Below are 26,633 nucleotides of genomic sequence, written 5' to 3'. Positions count from 1 at the left end.
ATTTATTGTAGAGATGAGGTCTTGCCAAGTTGCCTGGGCTGCTCTCAAACCCACAGACTCAGGCATTTCACTTGCCTTGGCCTCCCAAATTGCTGGGATTACAGGCTGAGCCAACGAGCCGGCCTTCATGGTTTGTTTTTTTTTTTTTAGTTGGAGTCTCACTCTGTCGCCCATACTGGAGTGCAGTTGCCGCTCCCGGCCACCGCAGCCTTGCCTGCTGGGTGCCGATGATCCTTCCGCCTCAGGCTTCCAAGTAACTGGAACTACAGGTGTGCGCTACCACGCCTGGCTAATTTTTGATTTGTTGTAGAGATGAGGTTTCGCCAAGTTGCCCAGGTGGGTCTTGAACCCGTGGGCTCAGGCAATCCACTCACCTCTAGCAATAATTCCACAACTACAAGTAATAAGGTGAATAAATTAGGACTTTTTTTCCCCTCCTCTACAGAAGTTCACCTAGACTGTGAGACTTACCACATGTGGTGTTTTTAAAATCCTGGAACTTTGAAGTGATGGATATGCTGTGTGAACATGTTTTCCATGAAGCAACAAATGTTTTTCATGACACCAGTGGAAAAGCCATGGTCATTCAACAATGTGGCATGTTTATATTCTGTTAGTTATTTGACAAAAAAAAAAATTCTACATTCTACTGTTAGAATTTTTTCTTCTTGCAACCAAAATGTGTGTACCCTATAATTCCTTGGCTTTTGTTTTGCTTTTGGTGGTATATGCATGTGCTCTTTATGGTGCAGAATTCCGTCAAGTCACCTCTGAAGAGATCAAATGCTGAGAAGGTGACCAGTGTGCAAATCCTCATTTTGTTCCTGGTGCTTCTGGTCATGTCCGTGGGAGCTGTGTGAGGACCACGCTCTGGAGTCAAATGTTTGGCACAGACATTTGGTATATGAGGAAGGGTGAGTTTCCGGGGGTGACAAGAAGCTGTCGTTTTTGGAAGTCATTTCGCTTTTTAAAGTGACCTTGAAGACTTGTTCCCACACTTTTACTTAACAGTGAAGGCACTTATGCTAAACGGTGTATGATTTTTGAGAAACTGAGAGCTAATAAGTATTAGAAACAGAATGTTCCCTTCATAAGATTTTTTAAATTTGTTTTTAATTTACCTGTAATAATTGTTTACATATATAGGGTGCAATGATATTTTGACATATGTGTACATTGTGAAATGATCTGATCAAGCTAATTAATGTATACGAAGGGAAAACCCCCCAAAACCCAGAAGTTATTTATAAAAAATTATTTATTCTTACATGTTTAAATTTCAGTCACCTTCGAAGTACTCTCAGTTTGATGCAGTACATCTATCGAGATGCTTTTTCCAGTACTCAAAACACCTTTTGAACTCATCAATTTGGATGACTTTTAGTGTTTTTGCCATTTTTTGTTTCATCTCTTCCACCTTGGCAAAACATTTCCCTTTGAGGATTTTTTTCATCAGAGAAACAAACAAAAAAACCCACTAGAGATGAGATCGGGCAATTGGGGAGGGTGGGACATGGGGGTCATGCAATGTTTTTTGTCCAAAAGTGCTGAACACTCAGTTTGCTTGGGCAGGTGCACTCATAAATCACCCATCATGAAATGGGCAAATGTGTTGAAGGAATCTACAAAAAAAAAAAAATTTTTTTTTCCACCAAAGCCAAACTCAGCTTCTCACAACAGGCTAGCTGGGTTCCTAGAATACTTACCTAGTGAGGGAAGCCTGGACTACAAGGGGTCCACCCTCTGAAAGATAATTCCAGTTTTTGAGGGTCCCCCCTCACGTATTACCTCATATGCTCATCAGTGTTTTGTGGTAAGAACATTTAAAATCTACTCTCCTAGCAGTTTTCACATTATTCAATAATTTCGTTATTTCTCCAGTACTTATTTTTCCTGTCTAACTAAAACTGTGTCCTTTGACCAACCTTTCCCCATTCCAATCACCCCTTGTCCCTGGTAGCCACCAGTGTCTACTTCTATGACTGACTTTTTTAGATTCTGTAAATAAGTGAGGCCATGTGGTGTTTGTCTCTCTATGACTGATTTATTTCAACTTAGCATGCATAAGTCCTCCTGATTCATGCAAGTTTTGGCAAATGTCAACATTTCCTTCTTTTTAAAGGCTGAATAATATTCTATCGTGTATATCTATCACTTTTTCTTTATTTGTTCATCCATTGATGGACATTTGGGTTGATTCTACATCTTGGCTATTGTGAATAAAGTGGCAGTGAAAATGAGAGTGCAGAGATCTCTTCAACAGACTAATTTCTTTTCTTTTGGATATATGAGGTCTGACAATTAGGTTTGTGAACCACCCTTGAAAAAGTGCTACATACCTCGTTGCTGCATAGCACTATGGTCACCTTTGAAGTCCTCCCCTTGGGAAGCACTGTGCACCCACGCCAGTGCCTAGTCCACTTGTCAAAGCCATTCTGGAACTCTTTTTCTGAAATGGCCATCAAAGCTTTTGTCCTTCTTTGTTGAGGTCTGACAACTACATTCTCAAACTTGCCACTCTGTGCTTACGTTGGCAGCAGTGTACAAATAACTGTATTGGAAGACCCTCCCTACTCACCTGATCTGGCCCCAGCAACTTTTTTCTTTACCTGAAGAGAAAGGAAATATTCCAAGGAAGTCATTCGATGACATTCAGGACATCAAAGGTAATATGATGACAGCTCTGACGGCTGTTCCAGAAAAAGAGTTCCGAAGTTGCTTTGATGAGTGAACTAGGCACTGGTGTCGGGGCATAGTTTCCCAAGGGATTGACTTCAAAGGTGACCGTAGTGATATTCAGCAATAAGACATGGAGCACTTTTTCTAGGATAAGCTTGCAAACTTAATTGTCAGACCTTGTATACTCAGAAGCGAGATTACCGATTGCATAGTAGTTTTCTATTATGTTTTCTTGAGGAACTTCCATACTGTTTTCCAAAGCAGCTGTTCTCATTTACATTCCCACCAGCAGTGTATAAGGGTTTTCTTTTCTCCACATCCTTGCCAAACTTTTGTATTTTTGATAATTGCCTTCCTAACAGGTGTGAGATGACAGTTCATTATGGCTTTAAAATTTTTTTTTATTTTAAATATGTGGGGTACAATTCAGGGCTAGTTATACAAATGTTCATTATGCAGGTACCTTTGTTGATGAGGTGTGCCCCACCCTCCCCTGGCAGCTTTTCACTACTGCCAATCCTGCCCCCACCCTCCTCTGGCAGTTTCCCAATACTCCCAATCCCTTTCTTATAGTATTACGATCGTTGTTCAAGGCCCGCTTATGAGTGAGAACATGTGATACCCAGTTCTTTGTTTCTGTGATAGATCATTCAGTATTATAGCCTCTAAGTCCATCCACGTTGCCGCAAAGTTCATAATTTTGTCCTTATTTATAGCTGCATAATATTCCATCGTGTATATATACATTTTTAAAAAATCAGTCCTCTTTTGACATTGCATTTTTAATTTGCTTTTCTCTGATGATTACTGATGTTGAGTATTTTCTCATATACCTGTTGGCCCTTTGTATGTCCTCTTTTGAAAAATGTTTATTTGAGTCCTTTGTCCATTAAAAAAAAATCAGGTTATTTTCTTGCTATTGGATTTTTTGAGTTCTTCGTGTATTTTGAATATTAGCCTCTTATTAGATGTATGGTTTAAGGTTTTTTTTTTTCAAGTTTATTCTGACAATTACACATAATTTCGGCATTTCAGAATAAAGGAAAGAGTTAGGAGTCAGGGCATAAGTGTGAAACTGTATATCAGATACACAAGGGTCGAGTCTTGGGCTCTATCCCTTAGTAACTGTGAGAATTTTGATGAGATTTTTACTTCTCAGAGGCTTACTTGTCTTACTGGAAAACAGGGATAATATCTACTGCCTGGGGTTGGTACAGTGAATGAAGTGACTAATACTTGGTGTCTGTAAAATGTGTCAAGTTCTGTATACCATTTGAGTAATCTTTTCTTTTTTTGATCAGACTTGAAAGAAGAGACAACTCTTTCTTCTTCCCTCCCTCCCTCCCTCCCTTCCTTTTTTTCTCTCTCTCTCTCTCTTCTCTACCCCCTCTTTCTCTGCCAGGGTCTTGTTCTGTCACCTAGGCTGGAGTGCAGTGGTGTGATTATAGCTCACTGCAACCTCGAACTCCTGGGCTCAAGTGATCCTCCCACCTCACCTCCCAAGTAGCTGGGACTACAGGCATGAGCCACCATATCTGGCTAATTTATATATATATATATATTTATATATTTAAATATTTTTCTAGGCATGGTGGCTCACGCCTATAATCCCAGCACTTTGGGAGAGACCAGGGTAGAATGATCATCTGAGGCCAGGAGTTCAAGACCAGTCTGGGCAACAGAGTGAGACCCCATTTATACAAAACATACACAAATTAGTTGGGCATGGTAGTGTAGTGCACACTTGTAGTCCCATCTACTCAGGAGGCTGAGGCAAGAGGATCACTTGACCTAGGAGTTTGAGGCTGTGGTGAGCTGTGATTGTACCACTGTACTATAAGCCTGGGTGACAGTGAGACCTTCACTTAAAATAAAATAAAATAAAATATTTAATATTTTTGTCTATTTTAATCAGAATTTTAGAATTTTCAAGGAGAAATTTCCAACATTTTAAAATGCAGTAGTGTAAACACAGGTGAAAAGAACCGTTGAGGTGATGCAGGCCCTCTGACCCTCCCCCGCAGGTCTCAGCTTCCACAACCTTGGCTTTGACCTTCTGGTGTTCATCATCCTGTGCCACAACCTCATCCCCATCAGTCTGCTGGTCACTCTGGAAGTTGTGAAATATGTCCAGGCCCTGTTCATAAACTGGGTGAGTGTTAGAAGAAGGAATATTTTTAAACCATTCTCTCCCGAGCTATGGCTTCTGTGTTCCTTTTAAGAATCAGTGTAAGGAGTCCTCACAGTGGGCAGGTGCTGCCAACTGGCCAGGTACGCTGAGCGCTGGCGACTGTGCCACTTGGCCCAGCTGCTCATGGGCCTCTGTGTTTATCTGGAGGACACTGTTTTCTCCATATATTTGTTTTTGCTGATAAGAAAGATTTAAGAGAGAGTGGCTTGGCAGCAAATGTGGAGAGATCATTGATCCATTAAAATTCAAGGTATTCTACAGAGGAGGAGAGGAGAGTTATGTAGACTTACAAATCTTGGCAGGAATGACAGAAGCGTAACCAATCCTGAATCACTTCAAATTAAGGAAACAGTTTCTTGGGTGACAAGCACCTGTTGACTGTCATGAATACTTAGTAAACTGGGACTGAAATAATTTCCCAGTTTGAATGTGGGACTGCAGTTTTTAGTTAGGTTTTGAAATATTTTTCTTTGAAATGAAATTATGGCTAAATGTCACATATTAAAAATGTGCTCTCGGTATGTCATTGGATTGCCAGCATTGGAAGGGAATTATTATTATTTTTTATTTTGAATATGTGGAGTACAATTCAGGGTCAGGTATACAAATGTTCATCACGCAAGTACCCTTGTTGATGAGGTGTGTCCCCCCCACTGGCAGTTTCTCACTGTTGCCAGTCCCGTGAGATTATTATTTTAACAGCCACAAAGCGAGACGGGCGCTTCCCAATGAGTTTTCATGCAGTTTTCCCAAGAGTGCTGCTAGATCCATGCTCTTGTTCCCATTTCACAGAGTCCCATTTCACTTTTGTTCCATTTCACAAGAGGCACAGAGAGGCACAGCTTGTAGGAGGCAGAGCCAGGGTTTGGAAAGCCAAGTCTTCTGATTCCTGATCACCCACACATCACGATGCTGCCTTTCCTGCATCAAGTCTCCCCACGTGGGAAAGTAAAACGCAGTCTAATCAAGTCATCTATACTCTCTGTTGTGAATTCTTCCTCAGTGTGCGTCCCATGGAAAGATGAGTGGCAGGACAGCCTCCTTGCAGAAGCGGGGAACCTCGTTCTGACTCTGGCCTGGGCTGTTTCTCGTTTCTTGCAGGATGAAGACATGCACTACAGAGTCAATAATGTCTACGCCATGGCCAGGACATCCAATCTCAATGAGGAGCTTGGGCAGGTGAGGGCCCTTCCCGGGCTGGACAGCATGATGGGAGCTCAAAGGAAGACGACCCTGGGGAGAGCTTGGGCTCACTGGAGTGGCAGGGTCAGCCACAGAGTGTAGTTTAAATTGACACAGGTGGAGCCAGGCAGGAATCTAAAGCATGCTTTGTTCAAAATATTGATAATACTATGCTGTGAGAAATAATTCTGCATCATGGGTTCTTGACAATGTCCATCATGAGTAACTGATGATGCTGCATCATGGGTAATAATACAGCATCATGGGTCACTGATGATGCTACATCATGAGTAACTTATGATACTGCATCATGGGTAACTTATGATACTGCATCATGGTTAATAATACTGCATCACGGGTAATTGATGATACTGCCTCATGGGTAGTTGATGGTACTGCATCATGAGTAATAATACTGCATCAAGGGTAATTGATGATACTGCCTCATGGGTAATAATGCTGCCTCATGGGTAATTGATGGTCCTGCCTCATGGGTAATAATACTCCTCATGGGTAGCTTATGATACTGCATCATGGGTAATACTGCATCATGGGTAGCTGATGATACTGCATCATGGGTAATAATACTGCATCAAGGGTAATTGATGATACTGAATACTGCATCATGGGTAATTGATAGTGCATCATGAGTAAACTACTGCACCATGGGTAATTGATAATAGTGCATAATGGGTAATAATACTGCATCCTGGGTCACTGATAGTACTACATTATGTTCCATCGAAACAGATCTGATCCAGGTTCTTGTGTGTATATGACAGAGTAGAGGAGCTGGAGAGGACATGTCCCTTCCCAGGTCTACAGTCAGCTTTCAGAGTTAGGAACCTGCCGGTAGGAGCACCCTCCCTCCCCTACCCCACCTGCCCCTCACGCCCTGCCCCGCCTCCCTGGGGCCACCGCGCTGGAAGCATCCCGAGGCTGCTGCAACATTTCAGAGGCTGTGAAAAAGTTTTACACCCGCTAAGCCCAAAGCTGCCAGGAGAGCAAATAAAGCTCCTATTTAATTGAAAATTCCTCTGAAAGGCAGAAGCTGACCTGGGATCGCTGGTGAGAGGTTGGGTAACGCCCCCTCCACTGTCTCCACCCCTCAAGCGGTGCAATAGGTTGAAAGGGATGGTGTGGTCACAGCTCACTGCAGCCTCAAACTCCTGGGCTCAAATGATCCTCCTGCCTCAGCCTCCAGAGTAGCTGGAGCTACAGGCATGTGCCACCATGCCTGGCTGATTTTTTATTTTAATTATTTTATTTTATTTTATTTTATTTTACTTTTTGAGTTGGAGTCTCACTGTTACCAGGCTGGAGGGCAGTGGCAGATTCCCGGCCACCGCAGCCTCAACCTGCTGGACTCAAGCGATCCTTCTGCTTCAGCCTTCCAAGTAGCGGGAACTATAGGTGCGTGCTACCACGCCTGGCTAATTTTTGATTTGTTGTAGAGATGAGGTCTCACCAAGTTGCCCGGGCGGGTCTCTAACCTGTCTTGCTTTGTTGTCCAGGCTGGTCTTAAGTGATCCTCCTGCCTGAGTCTCCTGAGTAGTGAAGGATGCTTTCAAACTTTCCTTTAGAGAAGGATTGTTGGTGGCCAATTCTCTCATGTTTCATGTGTCTGAAAATATCTTTACTTCCCCCTCCTTGAAATATTAGTACTTTTCCCTGGAACCTTGAAAATGTTCCCTTGATGATTTTTAAAAGTTACCCATCAGTCTAGTATTGGTACTTGGGCATGTGAATGGTCTTTTCTTTCTATTTTAATTCAATTTTTTTTTTAGACTGCTGTGGTTTCACTATCCTGTGACTTTTTATTTATTCTCTTTCTGATTCACTGGACTCCAGGAATGTGAGGATCAGTGACTCAATAACTTTAGAAAACTCCAATATTTATTTATTTATTTATTCATTTATGAATCAAAATCTCACTCTGACGCCCAGGCTGGAGTACAGTGGCCCAGTCACAGCCACCACAGCCTCGACCTCCTGGGCTCAGGTGATTCTTCCGTCTCGGCCTCCCAAGTAGCTGGAACCACAAGGCAGTTGCCACCACGCCTAGCTAATTTTTTGATTTATTGCAGAGACGAGGTTTTGCCAAGTGGCCTAGGCTGGTCTCAAATTCGTGGGCGGAGGCAATCCTCCTGCCTCGGCCTCCCCAAGTGCTGGGACTACAGGTATGAGCCACGACCATGCCCGGCCCAATCTATGTTCAGACATTAACTCATTTCTGTCCCCTGTCATCTTTCTGGGAGCTTCTACTGCGTGAGTGCCAGCCCTTGATCTCTGTCCTCGGGTCTCTCACCCTCCACGTGTGTTTCCGTCCTGTCCTCTGAACTGGATAATGTTTCCCATTCTTCTTTCTCCCTCTGATTGTCTCTTTATTTGACTCTGGTCTGTTTAACCTTTCAATTTAAGTTTTCAACCATTGCAATTTTAACTTTCTAAATGTTTTATTTACTTTAAAACAGATGCTCTATTTTTATTTTTCTATTTGTTGCTCATGTTTTTAAACTACTCTTTTAAAAAAATCTCACTATTTTCCTCTTCTGAGTCCATCTCAGTTACTCGTGGATCTGCTTCTGTTTCTCTGTTTTTCTGCTAATTTTCTTTCTGTCTTGCTTTGATTATGACCCCATGGTCCTCAGGATTTTTTTTTGACAGGAATTCTCTGAGGCCTGGGCTGAAGTTGTGTTTCTACAGAAGGTATTTGTTTTTACTTCTGCCAGTCTCTTGAGAGCACATTCCTTTAAATCCTCTATTTGAGATGGTTGGATCAACAGGTCGTGTGAGTTTGGCCAACAAGCTCGCAGGAAGAGATGCCTGTGCTGACATTCTCTAGAGAAAGGTGTTTCTGCCATCCGGCCTCTAGGTCCACGCAGGCAAGCGCTGGCCGCCCATTGTGCTGTGCAGTTTGCTTCTCTTCCATGTCTGTTTTGAGGGGTGTCACCTTGGCCAGGTCGATGGAAGGGTCTTCCAAGACACTGTCCTCCTGGGCAGTCACATGCTTGTGGCCCATTTTTAGAGAACCCAGTTTTGTAAGCGAGGGTTCCCATTGATCAGAGACAGATTCTTCCTACTAATTTAATTTTCATTTCATTTATTTTAGATTTTGTCTTTACTAATTCCTTCAACCTTTTTTTTTTAACCTTTCTATATTTTCTTCAGTTAAGTAATAAGTTGTTTACCTTTTAGCTTTCTGTATCTAATAATAGAACATTTTCAGAAATGTTCTTCTGCTTACAGCTTGGAATAAATCCAAGCTTTGTTATGAAGAACCCTCTTACTGCTCTTTAGTTTAGCATTTCCTGTTTGATTTACCTTTTAATAAGAGTGTGTGTCTTAATTTCCAAGTAGCTCACGTTTTTGGCCCCTCTTTTTGTGACTTTTTTGTTTTATTGGATTATGACAAATAAATGTGACTTATGAAGCCTCTACTTTAAAAATTTTGTCAATGATTTATTCGTGGCCAATTACATAATAAATTTTTGTAAAAGACATTTAAAATATGTATTTCTTATTTTCTGTATCTATTAAATTCAAGTGTATCATAATTTTCAATTTTGTCTATGTCCTATCTTTCTTTATTCAAATTTGAAAGAATTCAGATCTCAAAGAATCTAAAATTCTGAAAGAAATGTTCTGAATTCTCTAAGCATTATTTACTTTTATTGAGTTTCTAGTTTTATGTATATACTTTGTTTTTTGGGGTTCATACAGGATCTTAATTTGTCATATTGTCTTTGTAAATGTTGTCTTTTATCATTACTTTATATCTCCTTGAACTTTAACTTCTGCTTTGGTATTAATATTACCATTCCTGACAGCTCACTATTTTTGCATTCTGCATCTTTTTGCATTCCTTTTAAACATTGTTTAAATGTGTTTTTGTGTGTACATGTGAATGTACAGCACGCATAATAGCTTCTGCCTTTTGTTATTATTTTTTGGTTACTTTAGTAAATGAAATCTAACATGAATCAGCATCTCTCTCTTCTTCCCAAATAACACACAGATCTTAAATATAGTTGATTCTAGGTTGCTTTGTGTTGTTTGCTGAACAGACATGATCACCTCCAGGGTCTCCGTGTCACTTTAGAAATGAAAAACATGGTTGTGATGATGACTAGTATGGTTTTGAGGTTGGTCTTCATTTTATTTATTCTTTCTTACTAATTTTTTATTTTAAATACATGGGGTACAGTTCAGGGTTAGGTACATAATGGTTTTCATTTTCATCTGACTACCTACTTCCCTGTTTCCTAGACCCTTTGGACGGAATTTCTTGTTGCAGGAAAACGAACTTAACCTTCTGATTTTCTTAGGTTTGATGGTTTAACGTGTACTTTGCATATTGCCATATAATTTCACCTCCAGTGTAAAACAAAGAGAAGGGTAGGACCCTCCAAAGAAGTATAAATATGAAAGCTGAAATTCTTATAGCTGAGCCTCTTGTTTTCTAAAACTTAACACATTTTGAGGATTTAAAGAGAAAAAAACTTCATTTTACTTTCTAGGCTCTCTAAATACATTTTAAATTTATCGTGTTCATTTTTTTCTTTGTTTAGGTGAAATACTTATTTTCTGATAAAACAGGAACCCTCACCTGCAATATTATGACATTTAAGAAGTGCACCATTGCAGGTATAATTTATGGGTGTTTTTATTGCCTTACTCTGTTGGAAATTCTCATTTTTCCCCTTAAAATTAATTAGTGTATTAATTAATTAATTAACTCCAAGACATCTGAATTTCTAATGCTATATTTGTATCTGAATGAGACTAAAACTTAATTTAACCTCAACAAAAACTTGCAATGGTTAAAAAATATGGTTTACGTCTGCTTTGATACGTAATTAGAATTCCCATGTAGTTTCATGTTTAGAGTCTTGTAACAGCTACCTTTTCTCCCTTAGAAATATCTCAGACAGAAATGGTCCTGGCACAGGAAACCTCAGGTATAGACAATGTTCTTTCCTGCTTTGCCCTCTTCTCTGCAGCCAGCTTCGATCAATATTGAATACTGACACACTACACCTCAGCTCTCTCCTGTCCAGACCTCAAATGGCAGTTTCTAAAAACTCCCCTGGGTAGCTCTTCCCCACATCGTATTCAAAGACCTGGAAACCCAGCCTTTAATTCATTACTTTTGTAATGACTCCATCTCAAGTTCCTTATAACTCTGCAGTTTCCAGTGCAAGTTTAGGCATTTGCAAATGCCATTTTGCTGCTTGAGACCTGAGAGGATGTGTCGTTGGACAGAACTTTAAATATTTGCTGTAGATCTGTGGACTCTTCAGGTGTGATGCCCCTGAAGACAAAAGATGGGGCTGTGTGTTCACTTTAGGTCCTTCTTGACTGGTCCTGTCGGGAACTTTCTGTCAGAGTCATCTTTTCCTTTATTCCTTCTAGTCAGACACCTTCTTCCAGCACAGAGCCCTTTGAATTTGACCCCCGACTAGTGGAAAACTTTGAGAATGGCCATGTAAGTCGGCCCTTTTGGTTGACACAGTCATACTGCATAAATTTAAAATGAAGATGTCTTCCTAAAAGGTGTCATTTTCTGAATCCTGGAAGAGAGTCTTGACATTTTCTGATGCTCATATAATTAACAAGGGATTCTGTGAGCAATATTATGAGCTAAGTGCTGAACGTATGAGTGTGAGTGAATTTAAACATCACACGAGCCCTTTTACTATGAAGCGATCTATGCTGAAGACTGTCTATCTGCTTTTAAACTATTTGGATCTGTTGCATGCTGCCAACATCTTCACTTATCTGCTTTAAAATATTGATTTAGGTCATTTGAAATCTTCATCGTCTCAAAAATTGAAGTGACCTTTTAAAGCATAAATCTCTATATGTTCTTTCTTTGCTTTGACACCCTTCTGAGAACTGGCACCATGCTGACAGTGAAGCCCAAACTTGTTACCGTGGTCTTCTCTTTGAATTACTCGTTATCATCGCACCCCTTGCTCAAGACAGTGAAGTCACACTTGTTTAAAGCTCCACAGAGACATGAGGCTGTTGACTCAGTTCATTTGACCATGCGATTCCCTTTGTCAAGTATGTGTCTACTGTCACCGTCAACGATACAAACAGCCAACTAAGCTTGTTTTTAGATGTTAACTTAAATATTATCTCCTCAAGCATCATTCTCTGAGTACCCACCTAAAATAGGGCATGGTGACTCACACCTATAATCCCAGTACTTTGGGAGGCCAAGCTGGGCGGATTTCTTGAGTCCAGGGGTTTGAGACCAACCTGGGCAATATAGCAAGACCTCGTCTCTACAAAAAATCAAAAAAGTTAGTTGGGCATGGTAGTGTGCACCTGTGGTCCCAGCTACTTGGGAGGCTGAGGTGGGAGGATTGCCTGAGCCCAGGAAGTTGAGGCTGCTATGAACTGTTATTATCATGATTGTGCCACTGCGCTCCTGCCTGGGCAACAGAGTAAGACCCCCAACTCAAAAAACTAATAAAATAAAATAGGCCTTTCTTTCCTCCACCACAGTCTGTTTTCCCCAGCTTTGGGAAATCCTGTCTCCCCAAGAGGAATAAAAGCTCCAAGAAGGCAGGGTGGTCTTGTTCCCCAAGTCCCCCCAGCCTCCTGCACTGCCTAGGACTCAATAGCAACCCAAAAAGCCATTTGAATGCACTGCATGGTTTTTTGGCTGGTGCCTGACCTCATTTGACCTGAGATCAAACCTCAGTTGGTACAGATTGCAGACTACATGTGACTCTCACGTTGCTGACTTGGAAACAGCCTCACCAACTCTGAGCCTTTTTTTTTTTTTTACAGGCCACAAAAGAATACATAAAGGAATTTCTGATCCTGTTATGGGTCTGCCACATGGTTGTCCCTGAGAGAGATGGAAATGACATACGCTACCAGGCCTCCTCCCCAGGTGGGTGCCATGCACACAGCATATCGTGCCTGGCAGGGGGTAAGGCCTCTGAAGACGGATGATCCCCCCAGCTGCTCTGGCCTTTCTCCTTCCCGGGAGTGCTCACAGGCCAGGGATTCATGGAGAGCCACCCTATGGCTCTGGGGTTTCTCATTCCCTACCCCCAAAACAGCAGCAAGGATACTGGGGAGGACGCTCAGAGCCTGGGGCTCGGCTGTGTGTCTGGCTGAAGTCAGTGACAAAGCAGAGGAAAGTCAAGGCCTTGCAACCATATATGGAATTCATTACAGAGAGCAAGAAAGTATTTCATGGTCAGCTTGTACATTCATCTTAGTCCACTGACAGAGGCCCCGTTAACCAAATGTCCTCCTTCATTGAATGCTGTCTGGTTCCTAGGACAGATAAGTGCATCTGTACCCAAAAAGCTAAGTTTTAAAAAGACGACATGATATTTTAGGGCCGGAGAATGGAAATCTGTATGAAGTTGAACTCAGTGTTATGCATTTGCTCAACTCCTACTGACTCAACTTTTTTTTTCTTTTTTGAGTTGGAGTCTCACTCTGTCGCCCAGACTGGAGTGCAGTGGCCGCTTCCGGCCACCACAGCCTCAACCTGCTGGGCTCCTGTGATCCTTCCGCCTCAGCCTTCTAAGTAGCCGGAATTACAGGCATGCGCTACCATGCCTGGCTGATTTTTTTTTTTTTTTATTGCCCAGGCGGGTCTCAAACCCGCGGGCTCAGGCAATCCACTCACCTCAGCCTCCCAAAGGCGCGGGATTACAGGCTGAGCCACCAAGCCCGGCTTTGACTCAACTTTTTATTATATTTTATTTTATTTTTAGTCAAGGTCTCACTCGGTTGCTGAGATTGGAGGGCAGTGGTGTGACCACAGCTCACCACAGCCTCAAACTCCTAGGCTCAAGTGATTCTCTCACCTCAGCCTCCCAAATAGCTGAGACTATAAGCACATATGCCACCATGCCTGGCTAATTTTTTAATTCTTTGTAGAGACAAGTCTCACGATGTTGCCTAGGCTGATCTTGAACTCCTGGGCTTAAGCAATTCTCCTGCCTCGGCCTCCCAAATGTTGAGATTACAGGTATATACCACCACACCCGGCTAATTAAAAAAAAAATTATTCGTAGATGGGGTCTCACTATATTGCCTGGACTGGTCCTAATACAACTTTTTGTTGACAGATGAAGCAACTTTAGTAAAAGGAGCAAAAAACCTTGGCTTTTTTTTTTTACTACAAGAACACCACTCTCTGTCACCATAGAAGCTGTGAGTAGTACTCCAAGCACACTTCAACCCCTTACTTCTAGTTGCTTTGGTACAAGAGTGCAGTGGGTCAGGACAGGAACTCTGGAGCCACGGGGCTGGGGATTCCAGCCTGACTCCACACCCACCCAGTCATTCTCCTCAGGTGCATTTCTTCACATCTCAGTATTGGCAAATACTGTTTTGTCATCAAGCATATCATAGAGTCCTTGTGAGGATGAAGTGAATCAGTATATGTCAAGTAATTGGAATCAGTGCCTGGCACTTAGAAGTTATATAGTTAAGGTGAGCTATTCCAAAGAATTAGAATCATCAGAGCTTTGAAAAATAGACTGTGTTTTTCCCAAGGGGAATTAACATGGTTCAAACCATATGTGATGAGTTTGGTGATTATACTGAGTACTCACTTTGCTGGTTGTATTTCCTTGTTCTGTCTTGATATTTTGGGGAAAAAATGGAAGCAATGCAAACATAGTGGCCAGCACGTGGATTTTTTTTTTCTTCTAGTCATCGTGGATGGTTAGGAATGTTCATTAGACATCGAGTTTTTGGTAAAAGAGATTGATGAATTCATCTTTATATCCGTAGTACCTGGTATATGGGTGACTCTCAAATTGTCTAAAATTCTTCAGTGCCACGTTGGTGATGCTGGGAGCTGGTAGACTCAGATAAATTGATCTTGGCTACAGGAAATCAAGAGACTGTAACTGGAAACATTTAGGGAAAAAAATGCATCATTGCTGTAAAACTTTATGTATACATGCCACTTCTTTCCCTATTTACTGCTTAGAATGATCAAGCTTTAACGATTTCATTTGCTCCCGACAATATAGTGAAAAGATTGGTATTCTCCCATTGTCTGCTGGTCCATCCACTTAGTACATGTATCCTGGCCACTTGAGAGTATTTATAAAATATTTCTCATAGTGCTGATTTTTGATTGGAAAGAGAGGTATGGCTCTGTCCTAAATCAGTGCCGATGGAAACATTCAAGTCATTCCTTTTGTCCAAGCTACAGACAATGCTCTTACCAGAGGAGGCCGCCATCACCTCAGACTTGCCAGAAATTTATATTTTGGGAAAAGATATGTATTTGGAACCTAGTTTGTGATTGAGGTAGTGAATTATTTTGCAAGATGAATACTTTTTTCCCCAGGTAGGAATATGTTGTCTTATCTTTCTACAGATGGGTGAAAAATACACTTTTGAAATTCTTAATGTCCTGGAATTTTCCAGGTAAGCTGCTTTTTTATCAAGTTTATGTATTTCCCAGGGCTGTTTCCATAACTACTCAGCTTGAGATCTGGCAACATAAATCAACCCTTCAGTACAGAATCATGGAGTCCTAGGCAGGCTCGACCTCGAAATCTCCGCCCAGTGCTCACTTTAGGCCTCATTCACCAGATTCCCTTTCGAAAGCTTGCATGGGTTACCCCTTTTGTAGCACTGGTCACAGTCAGAGTGAGACTTTGAATCTGTTCTGACTTCATGACTGTCTCGCTCCCTAGACTGTAAGATCCTGAGGGCAGGAATCACCTCATGTGGGGGCCAGTATTCAGTAAGTGCTCAATACGTTTTTTGATGAAGGGATGGAGATGGGAAATTATTTTCACCAGTAAACCAAAACACGGGTTCTTTAAAAGCAGACAGTTATTTAATTCAGTTTTTCTTTCCAAAGGGAAAAAATTGCATCCAGATCTCTCTCCTCCCACTTCAGCGGGGCTGCAGCTCTAGCCGCTGTGGCCTTGTCCCTAGAGCACATCGTGAGGATGTTGATGATGATGTGATTTTTATCGGACCTCTCCCAAGACTTACGCAGTCATATCTCTTGGCCCATCTGAGCATTTTTAATGTTCAATCTGAAAAATTAGGAAAGGGAATTGATGAAATAGATTATTAGTTCTTCCCAAGGCTGGGTTATTATTCTTTTTTAAGTCAAATTATTTTGAAAGCCTTAGTAAAGAAAAAGAAGTGGAGACTAGCAATTGAAGAAACATGCTGACCTTTTCACTGATTGTCGGCTGAGGACTCTGGAAGTTCTTCTGACTCTGTGTGTGTGTGTGTGTGTGTGTATGTGTTTGTGTGTTAGCTGTAGGTGTTGGAGTTTGTCTCTCACCTTCGCTCTTTCTCTATTCCAACAATTTGCAGGGAGCATTTTACAACTTCATCTCCTTTTTAAATGTTGTTGCTGCTCACCTGTTGTTGCTGCAGTCTCGATCTCCTGGGCTCAAGTGAGAGCCTCCCAAGTGCTGAGACTATGGGCATGCTCCACCACTCCCAGCTTAATTATTTTTTGGAGAGACATGATATTGTGCAGGCTGGTCTCAAACTCCTGGGCTCAAGCGATCCTTCCACCTTGGCCTCCCCAGGTGCTGAGATTATAGGAGTAGGGCACCACGCCTGGCCGTGACTGTTTTTAATGAACAAAACTGTCTAAACTTTGTTCTTGATGATAGTGTTTCTTATCTTGGAGTGTCTGTTGAAGAGAGAGAGGCCCACGGTCCTGGGACGGTCAAACTCTTCTTTAGCACTGGAAAGCAAGCTTGCACTTGAGAGGCATTGAGGATGTGGCTTTTAACTCTTCTCATTATTTCTGGTAGATGCAGTTGTTAATAGACATCATTTTTTATTTCTTTGATGTATACAGCAGTGATATCCTTTTTCTTTACTCTTCCTGCTCGGTGGTCTTCTGCAACATGCTTCATGTATAGTCATCAGATTTAGTTTTCTTTAAAGTGACTAGACCAGTTCACACTTTGGGGCTTATTTTTTAACTTCTTTTGGACTTGTGCTTTTATTGGGGCTGCTCAAACCCCTTCATGCCTATGAGATATACCAGTAATATTGTAAAGCAGCATTTAGAACTCAACTTATGTGAGATGTTAACCACAGAGATTTTTTAAAAATAGGACACAGTGATTTATGAGAGACTTTCAAAAGATTCTCTGTTTGTGCAGGAGACATTAGCCCATCTGGAACATTTTGCCAGAGAAGGTAAATAAAACTTGTTTCGAATTCCATTCCCTTTGGAAGTGCTGTTCTGAAGTGTGGAAATGATAACCTGAATGCACATCACGCATGCTTCTTGGGCACAAAAATGGGCAAGACGAGCTCATTGGTATGTGTGACTTTGTAATGCCTTCTGTTTGCTGAAAAGGAAATGATCTGATCTATAGGAAAGACACCTGTATATGCACGTTTACTGCCACACTATTCACAATAGCAAAGACATAGAACCAACCTCACTGCCCATCAAAAGTGGACTGGATAAAGAAAATGTGGTACATATACACGATGGAATATGACACAGCTGTAAAGAATGACAAAATCACGGACCTCTCAGCAAATTGAATGGAGTTGGAGACCATCATACCATGATCTATCACAGAAACAACCAGATACTGCGTGTTCTCACTCATAAGTGGGTCCTGAACACTGATCACAATAGCACAAGGGAGGGATTGGCAGTCACAGGACACTGCTGGGGGGCGGTGCACATAGTAACACAGAAGGGACCTGGTCCTAAACCAGGGGAAGTGAGGACTGATTTGAGGCCCAAAATCTACCTGCATGTAGATGAATTATGTTCCTAATCCTGACTCATCCCCGACATCTCTGTAGTAAAATAAACGTTCAAAAAGTGAATGATTTCCCAAACAAATCCTGGTAAGACATTATTATTTTCCCCTTTCTCCTCCCTCCAGCAGTTTTGTGCTTCACAGCAGCAGTAAAATGCATGTTTTCACTGTGTGTTTTAGTGTCTCCTGTCCGCCATGTTCTAGTTCTGTTTTCCAAGTGTTCCCTTTCAGTTTGTTGTATGAGGAACTTGGCTGATAGTTGGAGAAACAGACAGGCTTTTCCAGTACGTGCGGTACATCTTGAAGTTAATTATTTTACCCATATAACTCAGGAAGCCAACAGTTGATATTTTCATGTCATTCTCTTGTTACTCTTCTGATTTTTGACTTATCATCCATCTCTTAAGGAAATAGAATTCCATGACTGACTTTCAAACAAGATTCACCAAAAGGTTGACAGAAGCTTTGAAGAGCTGTATTTATGTAAGAGGAAAGTAGTAATATTCTCAAAACTGCAGCTTACCTTCTCCTTTTAGTTTATAAGCTGCTGCTTAATACAGATAGGTGGGTGTACAGTCTTAGAGTATGGGCTTTTTTTTTTTTTTTTGAGTTGGAATCTCGCTCTGTCACCGATGCTGGAGTGCAGTGACATGCGTATAGCCACCGCAGCCTCAACCTGCTGGGATTAGGTGATCCTTCTGCCTCAGCCTTCCAAGAAGCTGGAACTACAGGCATGCACCACCACATCTGGCTAATTTTTTGATTTATTGTAGAGACGAGGACTCACAAAGTTGCCCAGGCTGTTCTTGGACCCCTGGGCTCAGGCAATCCTCTTGCCTCCAACTTCCAAAGTGCTGGAATTATAGGGGTAAGCCACCATACCTGGTGACTATGGATATTTTATGAGGTTATATGTTTGACCGTTTAATGCTGTCTTAAAACATAGATGTGTCGAAGGTAGGATGTCCTAGGCAGAAACATATTGGAGTGATATCATAATCAAACACAAACAGAATAACAACTTCTGTGTCTCCTTTATGGTGAGTAAGTTTTTAAGGAATCTTCAAGAACTTGAATGTTCTGCAAGAGTTAGCTTAAAATATTAAAGTACAACATGGTTTTAAAAATGTTCAGGCTGGCTCAAAAAAATCAAGAATGATCCAAACAAATGAAAAAACATCCCATGTTCATGGATAGAAAGAATAAAAATTGTCAGGATGTCCACCCTATTGAAGACAATCTGCAGATTCAATGCAATACCCATCAAATTGCTATCATCATTTTTTTCTCAGACCTAGAAAGGACAATACAGAAATTCATATGGAAACAAAAAAGAACCACAAATAGCCAAAATCACAAATCCTCTACAAGAGGAACAAAGTAGGATGTCTCATAATTTCAGACTTCAAACTTTACTATAAGGCTACAGTAACCAAAACAGCCTGGTACTGGTATAAAAATAGACATATAAACCAATGGAACAGAATGGAGATTATGAAAGCAAAAACTCAATCTCAACCAACTCATCTTCGACAAAGCCACCAATAACAACCACTGGGGAAAGGAGACCATATTTAGCAAATGGTGCAAGGAAAACTGGCTGACCACATGCAGTAGAATGAAACAGGACCCCTACCTATCACCATATACAAAGTTCAACTCTACATGAATCAAAGGCCTAAATGTAAAACCTCAAACTAAGAATCCTAGAAGAAATCAGAGGAAACCCTTATGCGCATTGGAGTAAGCAGTCAATTCTTGGTCAAATTCCCAAAAGTGAATGCCATAAAAGCTAAGATTGACAAGTGGGACCTCATCAAATAGAAAAGCTATTGCACAGCAAAAGAAACCATCAAGAGAGTGGAGAGACAAACCACAGAATGGGAAAAAAATATTTGCCAGTTATGCTTCTGACAAAGACCTAACATCCAGTATCTCCAAGGAACTCAAATGAGCTGAAAGGAAAAAAACAAATAGCGGTGATTTTTAAAGGAACCTGAAAGTGACCTTCCACATGATCCAGCAATACCTCTCCTGGGAATATACCTGAAGGCACATAAATCATTCTACCAAAAAGATACCTGCACATGCATGTTATAGCCACACTATTCACAATAGCAGGGACATGGAACCAACCCTGCTGCCCATCAAAAGTGGATGGAATAAAGAAAATGTGGTACAGACATTTCTGTCATGTTGAGTCTGCTGTAAAATCTATTTTGTGATTTGTGAGTGCATACCGACCTTCAGTTGTCTCCAAGAAGAAGCCAAACTTGGAATAAACCAGCAAGTGTTTTGCTAATCCACCAAGTAAACAATCCTCAGGTAGATAGCTTGGAGCTGACTTTTCCATCACCCTGAACTTCAGTTTGGAAATAACTACTTAAAATAAAATCTTAAAACTCATGCCAATAATGTTAAAAAAGAAAAGAAAATGTGGTCCATAAACACAGTGGAGTATATGCAGCCATAAAGAACAAAATCATGGACTTTGCAGCAAATTTGAGGGAGTGGGAGACCATCATACTTAGCGATCTATCACAGAAGCAAAGAACTGAATACCACGTGTTCTCGCTGAAAAGTGGACCTGAACATTAATCACCTTAGTACAAGGGAGGGAATCGGCAGTCCTGGGACACTGCTAGGGGAGGGTTGGAGGGAAGGAGCATGTGGCATCACAAAGGGTACCTGGTCCTAAGCCAGGGGAAATGAGGGCCAGCTGGAGGCCCAAACTTCACCAGCACGTAGCCTGCTTGTATAGCTAATCCTGACTTGTACCCAACATATCTATTTTTAAAAATTGTTTTGGCCATGCACAATGTCTCATGCCTATAATCCCAGCACTTTGAGAGGCCAAGACAGAGAATTGTTTGAGCCCAGGAGTTCAAGACCAGCCTGGGCAACATAGCAAGACTGCGTCTCTACAAAAAAACTTAAAAATTAGCCAGGTGTAATGGTGCATGCCTGTAGCCTCAGCTGCTCAGGAGGTTGAGGCTGAAGGATCACCTGAGTCAGAGAGGCCGAGGCTGCAGTGAACTGCCATCATGCCACTGAACTCTACTTTGGGCAACAGAGTGAGACCCTGACTCAAAAAAAATTTTTTTTAAAGTCCCTGAAAATGGAATTCAAATTAAATTTTTGTTGTCTTAGAGCTGACTTGCCTGGTAACTGAAAAACATAACCCTCATTCATTCAGCAAATAGCTGTTGCGCATCTATAAAGTGCCATGCCCTGTTCTAAGCCTCTAGGAAAGTAGGAGATAAAACACAGACAGTTCAAGCCCTGAAGAAATTTACCAATACATAATATCAAGTGGTACTAAGTGCTAGGGAAAAAACAAAGCAGAATAAGGGGAACCGTGAGAGAGCCGGTGCTCTCTCTACAGGGAGCTTTAGGCAGGGACTGAAGGAGGCCAGGGTTGGAGACCCTGTGGCTTTCCAGGGGGAAGGATGGAGAAAGTGCAAGAATCTGGAGAAAAAGGACAGGGACCCGCAGGAGTAAAGAGATCCAGAAGCAGGAAGGAAGGGAGCCAGGAGAGGCTGGGCCGGGCCCCCCGCGAAGAGCCTTATGTTTCTGGACTTCGGCGATGCTTTTGGAATTTATAGCAAGTCCCCTACATACAAACGAGCTCCCTTCTGAGAGCATTTGTAAGTCCGATTTGTTCTTAAGTTCAGCAAAGTTAGCCTAGGCACCCAATTAACACCATCAGCCATACAATACTGTACTGTAATAGGTTTATCATACTCTTCACACAAACAGTACATAAAAAACAAGCAAAAAATAAAGAAAACTTTTAAAATCTTATAGCATAGTACCTTGAAAGGTACAGTAGCACATACGTTACAGCAGCTGGCATACAGGGACTTGAACATGCAAATACATGTTTGCATCTTTGAAAGTTCACAACTCGAAGGTTCACATGTAGGGGACTCACTGTACTTTCCAGCGTTTCATGTCTCCCTGGTCACTGGTTGCATGACTAAGCTGCATTCGGTTCTTTCTTGCAGGTCTGAGAACTCTCTGTGTGGCTTACACTGACCTAACTGAGAAAGAATACAAGGTGTGATTGGAGAAGTATAAAAAAGCAAGTCTAGTTCTACAAAACAGAATTCAAAAAGTGAAAGAATGCTATGATAGTGTTGAAAAGATAACATGGCCTGCATGAACTTCTTATGCCAGGATCCGACATGAGCAGGAAATTCACTTATCTGTGTGTTCATAACTTGATGTGATCACTGAGCCAGTGAAAATTGCGCTTTCCTCTTTAGAATTATACATCTATCGGTTTTATCACATTGAAAGTTCATAACATATGATCTTAGAAAATATTTCAAAAAATTTCTCCCTTTTCTGAATTATATTATAATCACTTCTATATTGTATCCTTTTTTTAACTTTACTTTTCCCATTTTAAAAGAATACATTTCATTATAGATAAGAAAGCTAGAATAGTGTATTCTTATCTGTAATGTTGGTCTAATGATTGATTAAGTTCTCGTGTATAAACTACCAATCTCCTCTCTTTCTTTATATACTGGGGGTGCCAAAAATTGTATATATATTTTAAGTGTGATGTTCGCTCAAAAGATGGCGTTAATCAAATGAATGCTAGCATCACCATGCGACAGGCAGGACAGTTAAAGAAAATGACAGAAGCAGGGTTGAGCGAATGCCATATTATACATTGCTACTGTAATTTAATTCAACTTTGAAAAGTAATACATAGATAACATCTCTTAAAACATGTATACTTTTTTTGGCACCCTATTATGTGTGTTGTAGATGTGGTTTTTTAAAATATATATACCAGGGGTGCCAAAAAAATTTATAGACATTTTAAGAGATGTTATCTATGTATTACTTTTGGTTCACCATCATCAGAAGTATCTGGATGCTAATGGTAACCATTTTGAGCACCTCTTGTAATTGCAGAGGTCAAACATAACTTGTAGTCATCTTTTGTTATTGGTATATATTGAGTATTCCAATTTTAATGGAGTTTTTTTCCTTTCTTAAAATGTGTATACATTGCTTTGACTCCCTCTGTATTTTACACACACACACACACACACACACACACACACACACACATACACACAAATTTCTGCCATAACAATTGGTATGTATGCTGCATACTGCTTCAATAATGAAGCTTTTATTTAGTAAATTGGGAATTTATTAATATCATTGGATAGTCTTATATGTTAACTTTGTCAACCTAAATAACAGTGCTAAGTACTAAGTGTTAGGGAAAAAACAAAGCGGAATAAGAAGAACAGTGATGGATCTGGTGCTCTCTCTCCAGGAGGATCTAGGCAGGCACTAAAGGAGGCTGGGTAGGGAGACTCCGTTGCTTTCCAGGGGGAGTGGAGAAAGTGCAAGAATCTGGAAGGAAAAGGACCAGCAGAGACCAGCTGGAGTAAAGAGATCCCTAAGGGGGACGGAAGGGAACCAGGGGAGCTTCTCTAAAGGAAAGTGTTCTTTCTCCTGGAATAGGCATTGCAGTGGAAACACATGTGCAGTAGCAAACTATGTGCGTATTCAGGGAGGTGATAGAAGACAAAAGCTTCCAAAGAAAAAAACGAGGAGGACTACACCATTGTTTTGAGCTAATTATCCTTACAAAGTTCAGTAACAGGGGCAATGCCAGTCTGAGGTTGGACAGGCATTCTTGTGTGAATATTTTTTGTGTCAGGTTATAATGGCTTTTAGCCAAGGGTGTGGTATTTTGAGTCTTTTGTGATTGTTTTTGTTCTTAGGTTTTTACACATGAAGATTTTCCCTTCATGGCCTTTCCTGCCTTCTTTTTTTTTCAGGTGTGTGTGTGTGTGTGTGTGTGTGTGTGTGTGTGTGTGTGTGTGTGTGTGTGTGTGTGTGTGTGTGTTTAACTCATTTTGATTTTGACAACTTTAGCACCTTCTTTGATGGCATGAAGGTGTTTTACTGTATGGATGAATATACTTTTATTGTGCCCTTTATTCCGGTAGTTACTTTTTTCCCAGGGCAAGCTCGTGCACCCTGGGTTGTAGAGTGGCACTCCAGGGTCATTTTAAATTTGCTTCGGCTGGGTGTGATGGCTCATGCCTGTAATTTCAACACTTCAGGAAGCCAAGGAGAGAGGATTGCCTGAGCCCAAGAGTTTGAGACCAGTCTGGGCAACATGGTGAGACCTTGTCTCTACAATAAAATAAAATAAAAATAGATGGGCATGGTGGGGTATACCTGTAGTCTCAGCTACTCAGGAGGCTGAGGTGGAAGGATAGCCCTAGCCCAGGAGGTAGGGGCTGCGGTGAGCCATGAGCGTGCCACTGCACTCCAGACTGGGTTGAAAATAAATACATAAATAAATAATTTTAAAATGACTCAAAAATTTAAAACAATTTGTATCAGCTGAGGCTTCAGGAATTTCACAGGACCTGGACAATTTCTACCTGTTTCTTAGCTACGGGTGCCTTGTCATTTGGCCCCACGGACTCTGAAGTTCATTTGGCCCCACGGACTCTGAAGAAGCCTAATCAGAACAGATTAAGACTGGGGAGGGGGCGGTTTCTTGACATCGTTGGGTCCATCCCCTTTTCAAATATTTAGAATATTGAAAGATTTAGATTCTAATCCAATCCCATGCTAAATTCATGAACAGTCCACACCATCCCTCATGGGTGATGACTCAACCTCTGTTGACAAATCACACTGAAGAGAGCTATGTTTATAACCCATTCCTTATATTTCCATGTGGGAGACTTCTGTGGGAACTCCAGAGACCATACAAGTATCACTGTGGCAATAATTTTTTTTTTTTTTTCAGTTAAACTGTTGCATTTTCTATTTTAGTTTAAAGGGGTAAGGCATCTGAAAATCATTGCTGGGGAAAAGAGTAAGAAAGAGTGAGGAAGTCTTAGAATAAGGAAAAGAATGAGCAACTTTGCCTTTCCCAGGATACATGAGACAGAAGGAGAAGCCAGGAAGTGGTGTGGTCTTAAACTGAACCATTTGTGTATAAGCTGAATGCTAGTATTCACCAGCATGCCTGCAGCATGTACACAGTGCCTGGCATGCAACAAGTGTCCAGAAATACCAGTTGAGTGGATGAATGAGATATTGGGGTTGGCCATTTCAAGCTTCCCAGCCACCCAAGGAAAATAGGTGGCCTTATATACTGGGTAGGGCTCGATGTTGATGTGCTCTTTCTTAAGTGCAAAAGGACAATAATAAAAAGCAAAAGACTGTCCTGGGCCAGCTTCACCCACCTGGTCTTGGGTGGTTAATTGGCCCAGATGAGCCCCCAATACATTCTCAATGCTACCTATAGACCCGAGCTCTGATAGGGAAGGGGATAAAAAACCCTTGGGAGATAATTAAAGACACCAGAACAAAGCAGTATCACACTATTTGGTAAAGCACTGTCCCTCAATGATGATGAAATTAAAAAAGAAGCCGGGTGGCATTGGGGGTTAAAATAAGGAAAAATCATATAAAGTATGCTCTCAGAACACAGTGGAGTTACATCAGAAACCAGTAACAGAAAAATAGCTGGAAACTCTCAAAATACTTGGAGATGAAACAGCAAAGTTCTAAATTATAAATGGGTTTATGAGGCTGAAGAAGTTCAAGTTAAGAAAAATATCAAAATAGAAGCTAAATGAGAACTAAAATGCAACTTATTAAAATATGTAGAAATATAACATCCAAAAATGATTAAAAAAAAAAAACTCTCAGCAAAGTAGAAACAGAGAGGGACTTCTTCAACTTGACAAGCTGTTTGGTCTATTTTAAGCTAATTTTTATATATAGTGTGAGCTAAGGGTCTAAGTTCATTCTTTTGCTTATGAATATCCGGTTTTCTCAACATTTCTTGAAGAGACTGTTTTTAGCAAAGTGAGTTTCCTTGACGACCTTGTTGAAATCAGTTGACCATAATCACAGCAGTTTATTTCTGGATTCTTCTATTTCATTGATCTATATGTCTGGACTTATGCCACCATCATAGTGTCTTGATTACTGTTACTTTGTAACAAGTAAGTTTTGAAATAAGGAAGTGTGAGACTTCTACTTCGTTTTTCTATTTCAAGATTTGAATTTGGTTATTCTGGGTACCTTAAAATTCCATCCGAATTTTAGAATCATCTTGTCAATTTCTAATCAGGAACCAGGTGGGATTCTGATGAGAATTATGTTGAATTATAAATCAATTTGGAGAATTATAGCCATCCTAGCAATGTTAAGTCTTTTGATCTTTGAAACATGGGATGTGTGTCATTTATTTAGAGCATCTTTAATTTATTTCCACTATGTTTTGTGATTTTCAGAATATAATTTTTGTACCTCTGGTTAAATTTATTCCTAAGTATTTTATTCTTTTTGTTGCTGTTGTAAATTTTTTTATAACTTCATTTTTTGTGTTGCTTATTGCAAGTGAAGAGAAATACAACTGACGTCTTATAATTGGTCTTGTATGCTGTAACCTTGTTGAACTCATGTATTAGTTCTAATAATTTTTTTTTCTTAGAGGATTCATTAGGGTTTTTTTGTAAATATGCAAGATTATGCCATTTGCAAACGGAGAGCATTTTCCTTCTTACTTCCCATTTTTCATGAAAGAATACCTTGTTTCTTTTCCTTGTCTATTTGTTCTGGCTAGAGCTTCCAGAAAAATGTTGACTAGAAATAGGGAGGGTAAGCATCCTTGTCTTGTTCATTATCTTGAAAGGAAAACATTCCTTCCTTCTCCATTAAGTGTGATGTTAACTGTGGATTTTTCACAGATGGCCTTATGAAGTTAAGGAAGTTCACTTTTTTTTTTTTTTTGAGTTGGA

At 40.8% G+C, this 26,633-nt stretch overlaps 1 protein-coding gene across 1 annotated transcript in view; it reads left to right on the top strand.

Moving 5' to 3' along the window:
* The window catches only part of LOC103261537 (phospholipid-transporting ATPase IB-like), a 115,987-nt gene that overhangs the window by 26,562 nt on the left and 62,792 nt on the right, over positions 1–26,633 (top strand). Inside the window, 8 exon segments of the mRNA XM_021712926.1 lie at positions 753–846; positions 849–918; positions 4,711–4,831; positions 5,972–6,049; positions 10,624–10,733; positions 11,468–11,540; positions 17,152–17,236; positions 21,828–21,968. Of these exon segments, the coding sequence (XP_021568601.1) occupies positions 753–846; positions 849–918; positions 4,711–4,831; positions 5,972–6,049; positions 10,624–10,733; positions 11,468–11,540; positions 17,152–17,236; positions 21,828–21,968 (772 nt within the window).

The sequence above is a fragment of the Carlito syrichta genome, unplaced genomic scaffold (assembly GCF_000164805.1).
Source record: "Carlito syrichta isolate Samal-C Ts95f unplaced genomic scaffold, Tarsius_syrichta-2.0.1 Scaffold303736, whole genome shotgun sequence".
Classification (NCBI taxonomy): Eukaryota; Metazoa; Chordata; class Mammalia; order Primates; family Tarsiidae; genus Carlito; species Carlito syrichta.
This window is presented reverse-complemented; position numbering and strand designations above follow the sequence as displayed.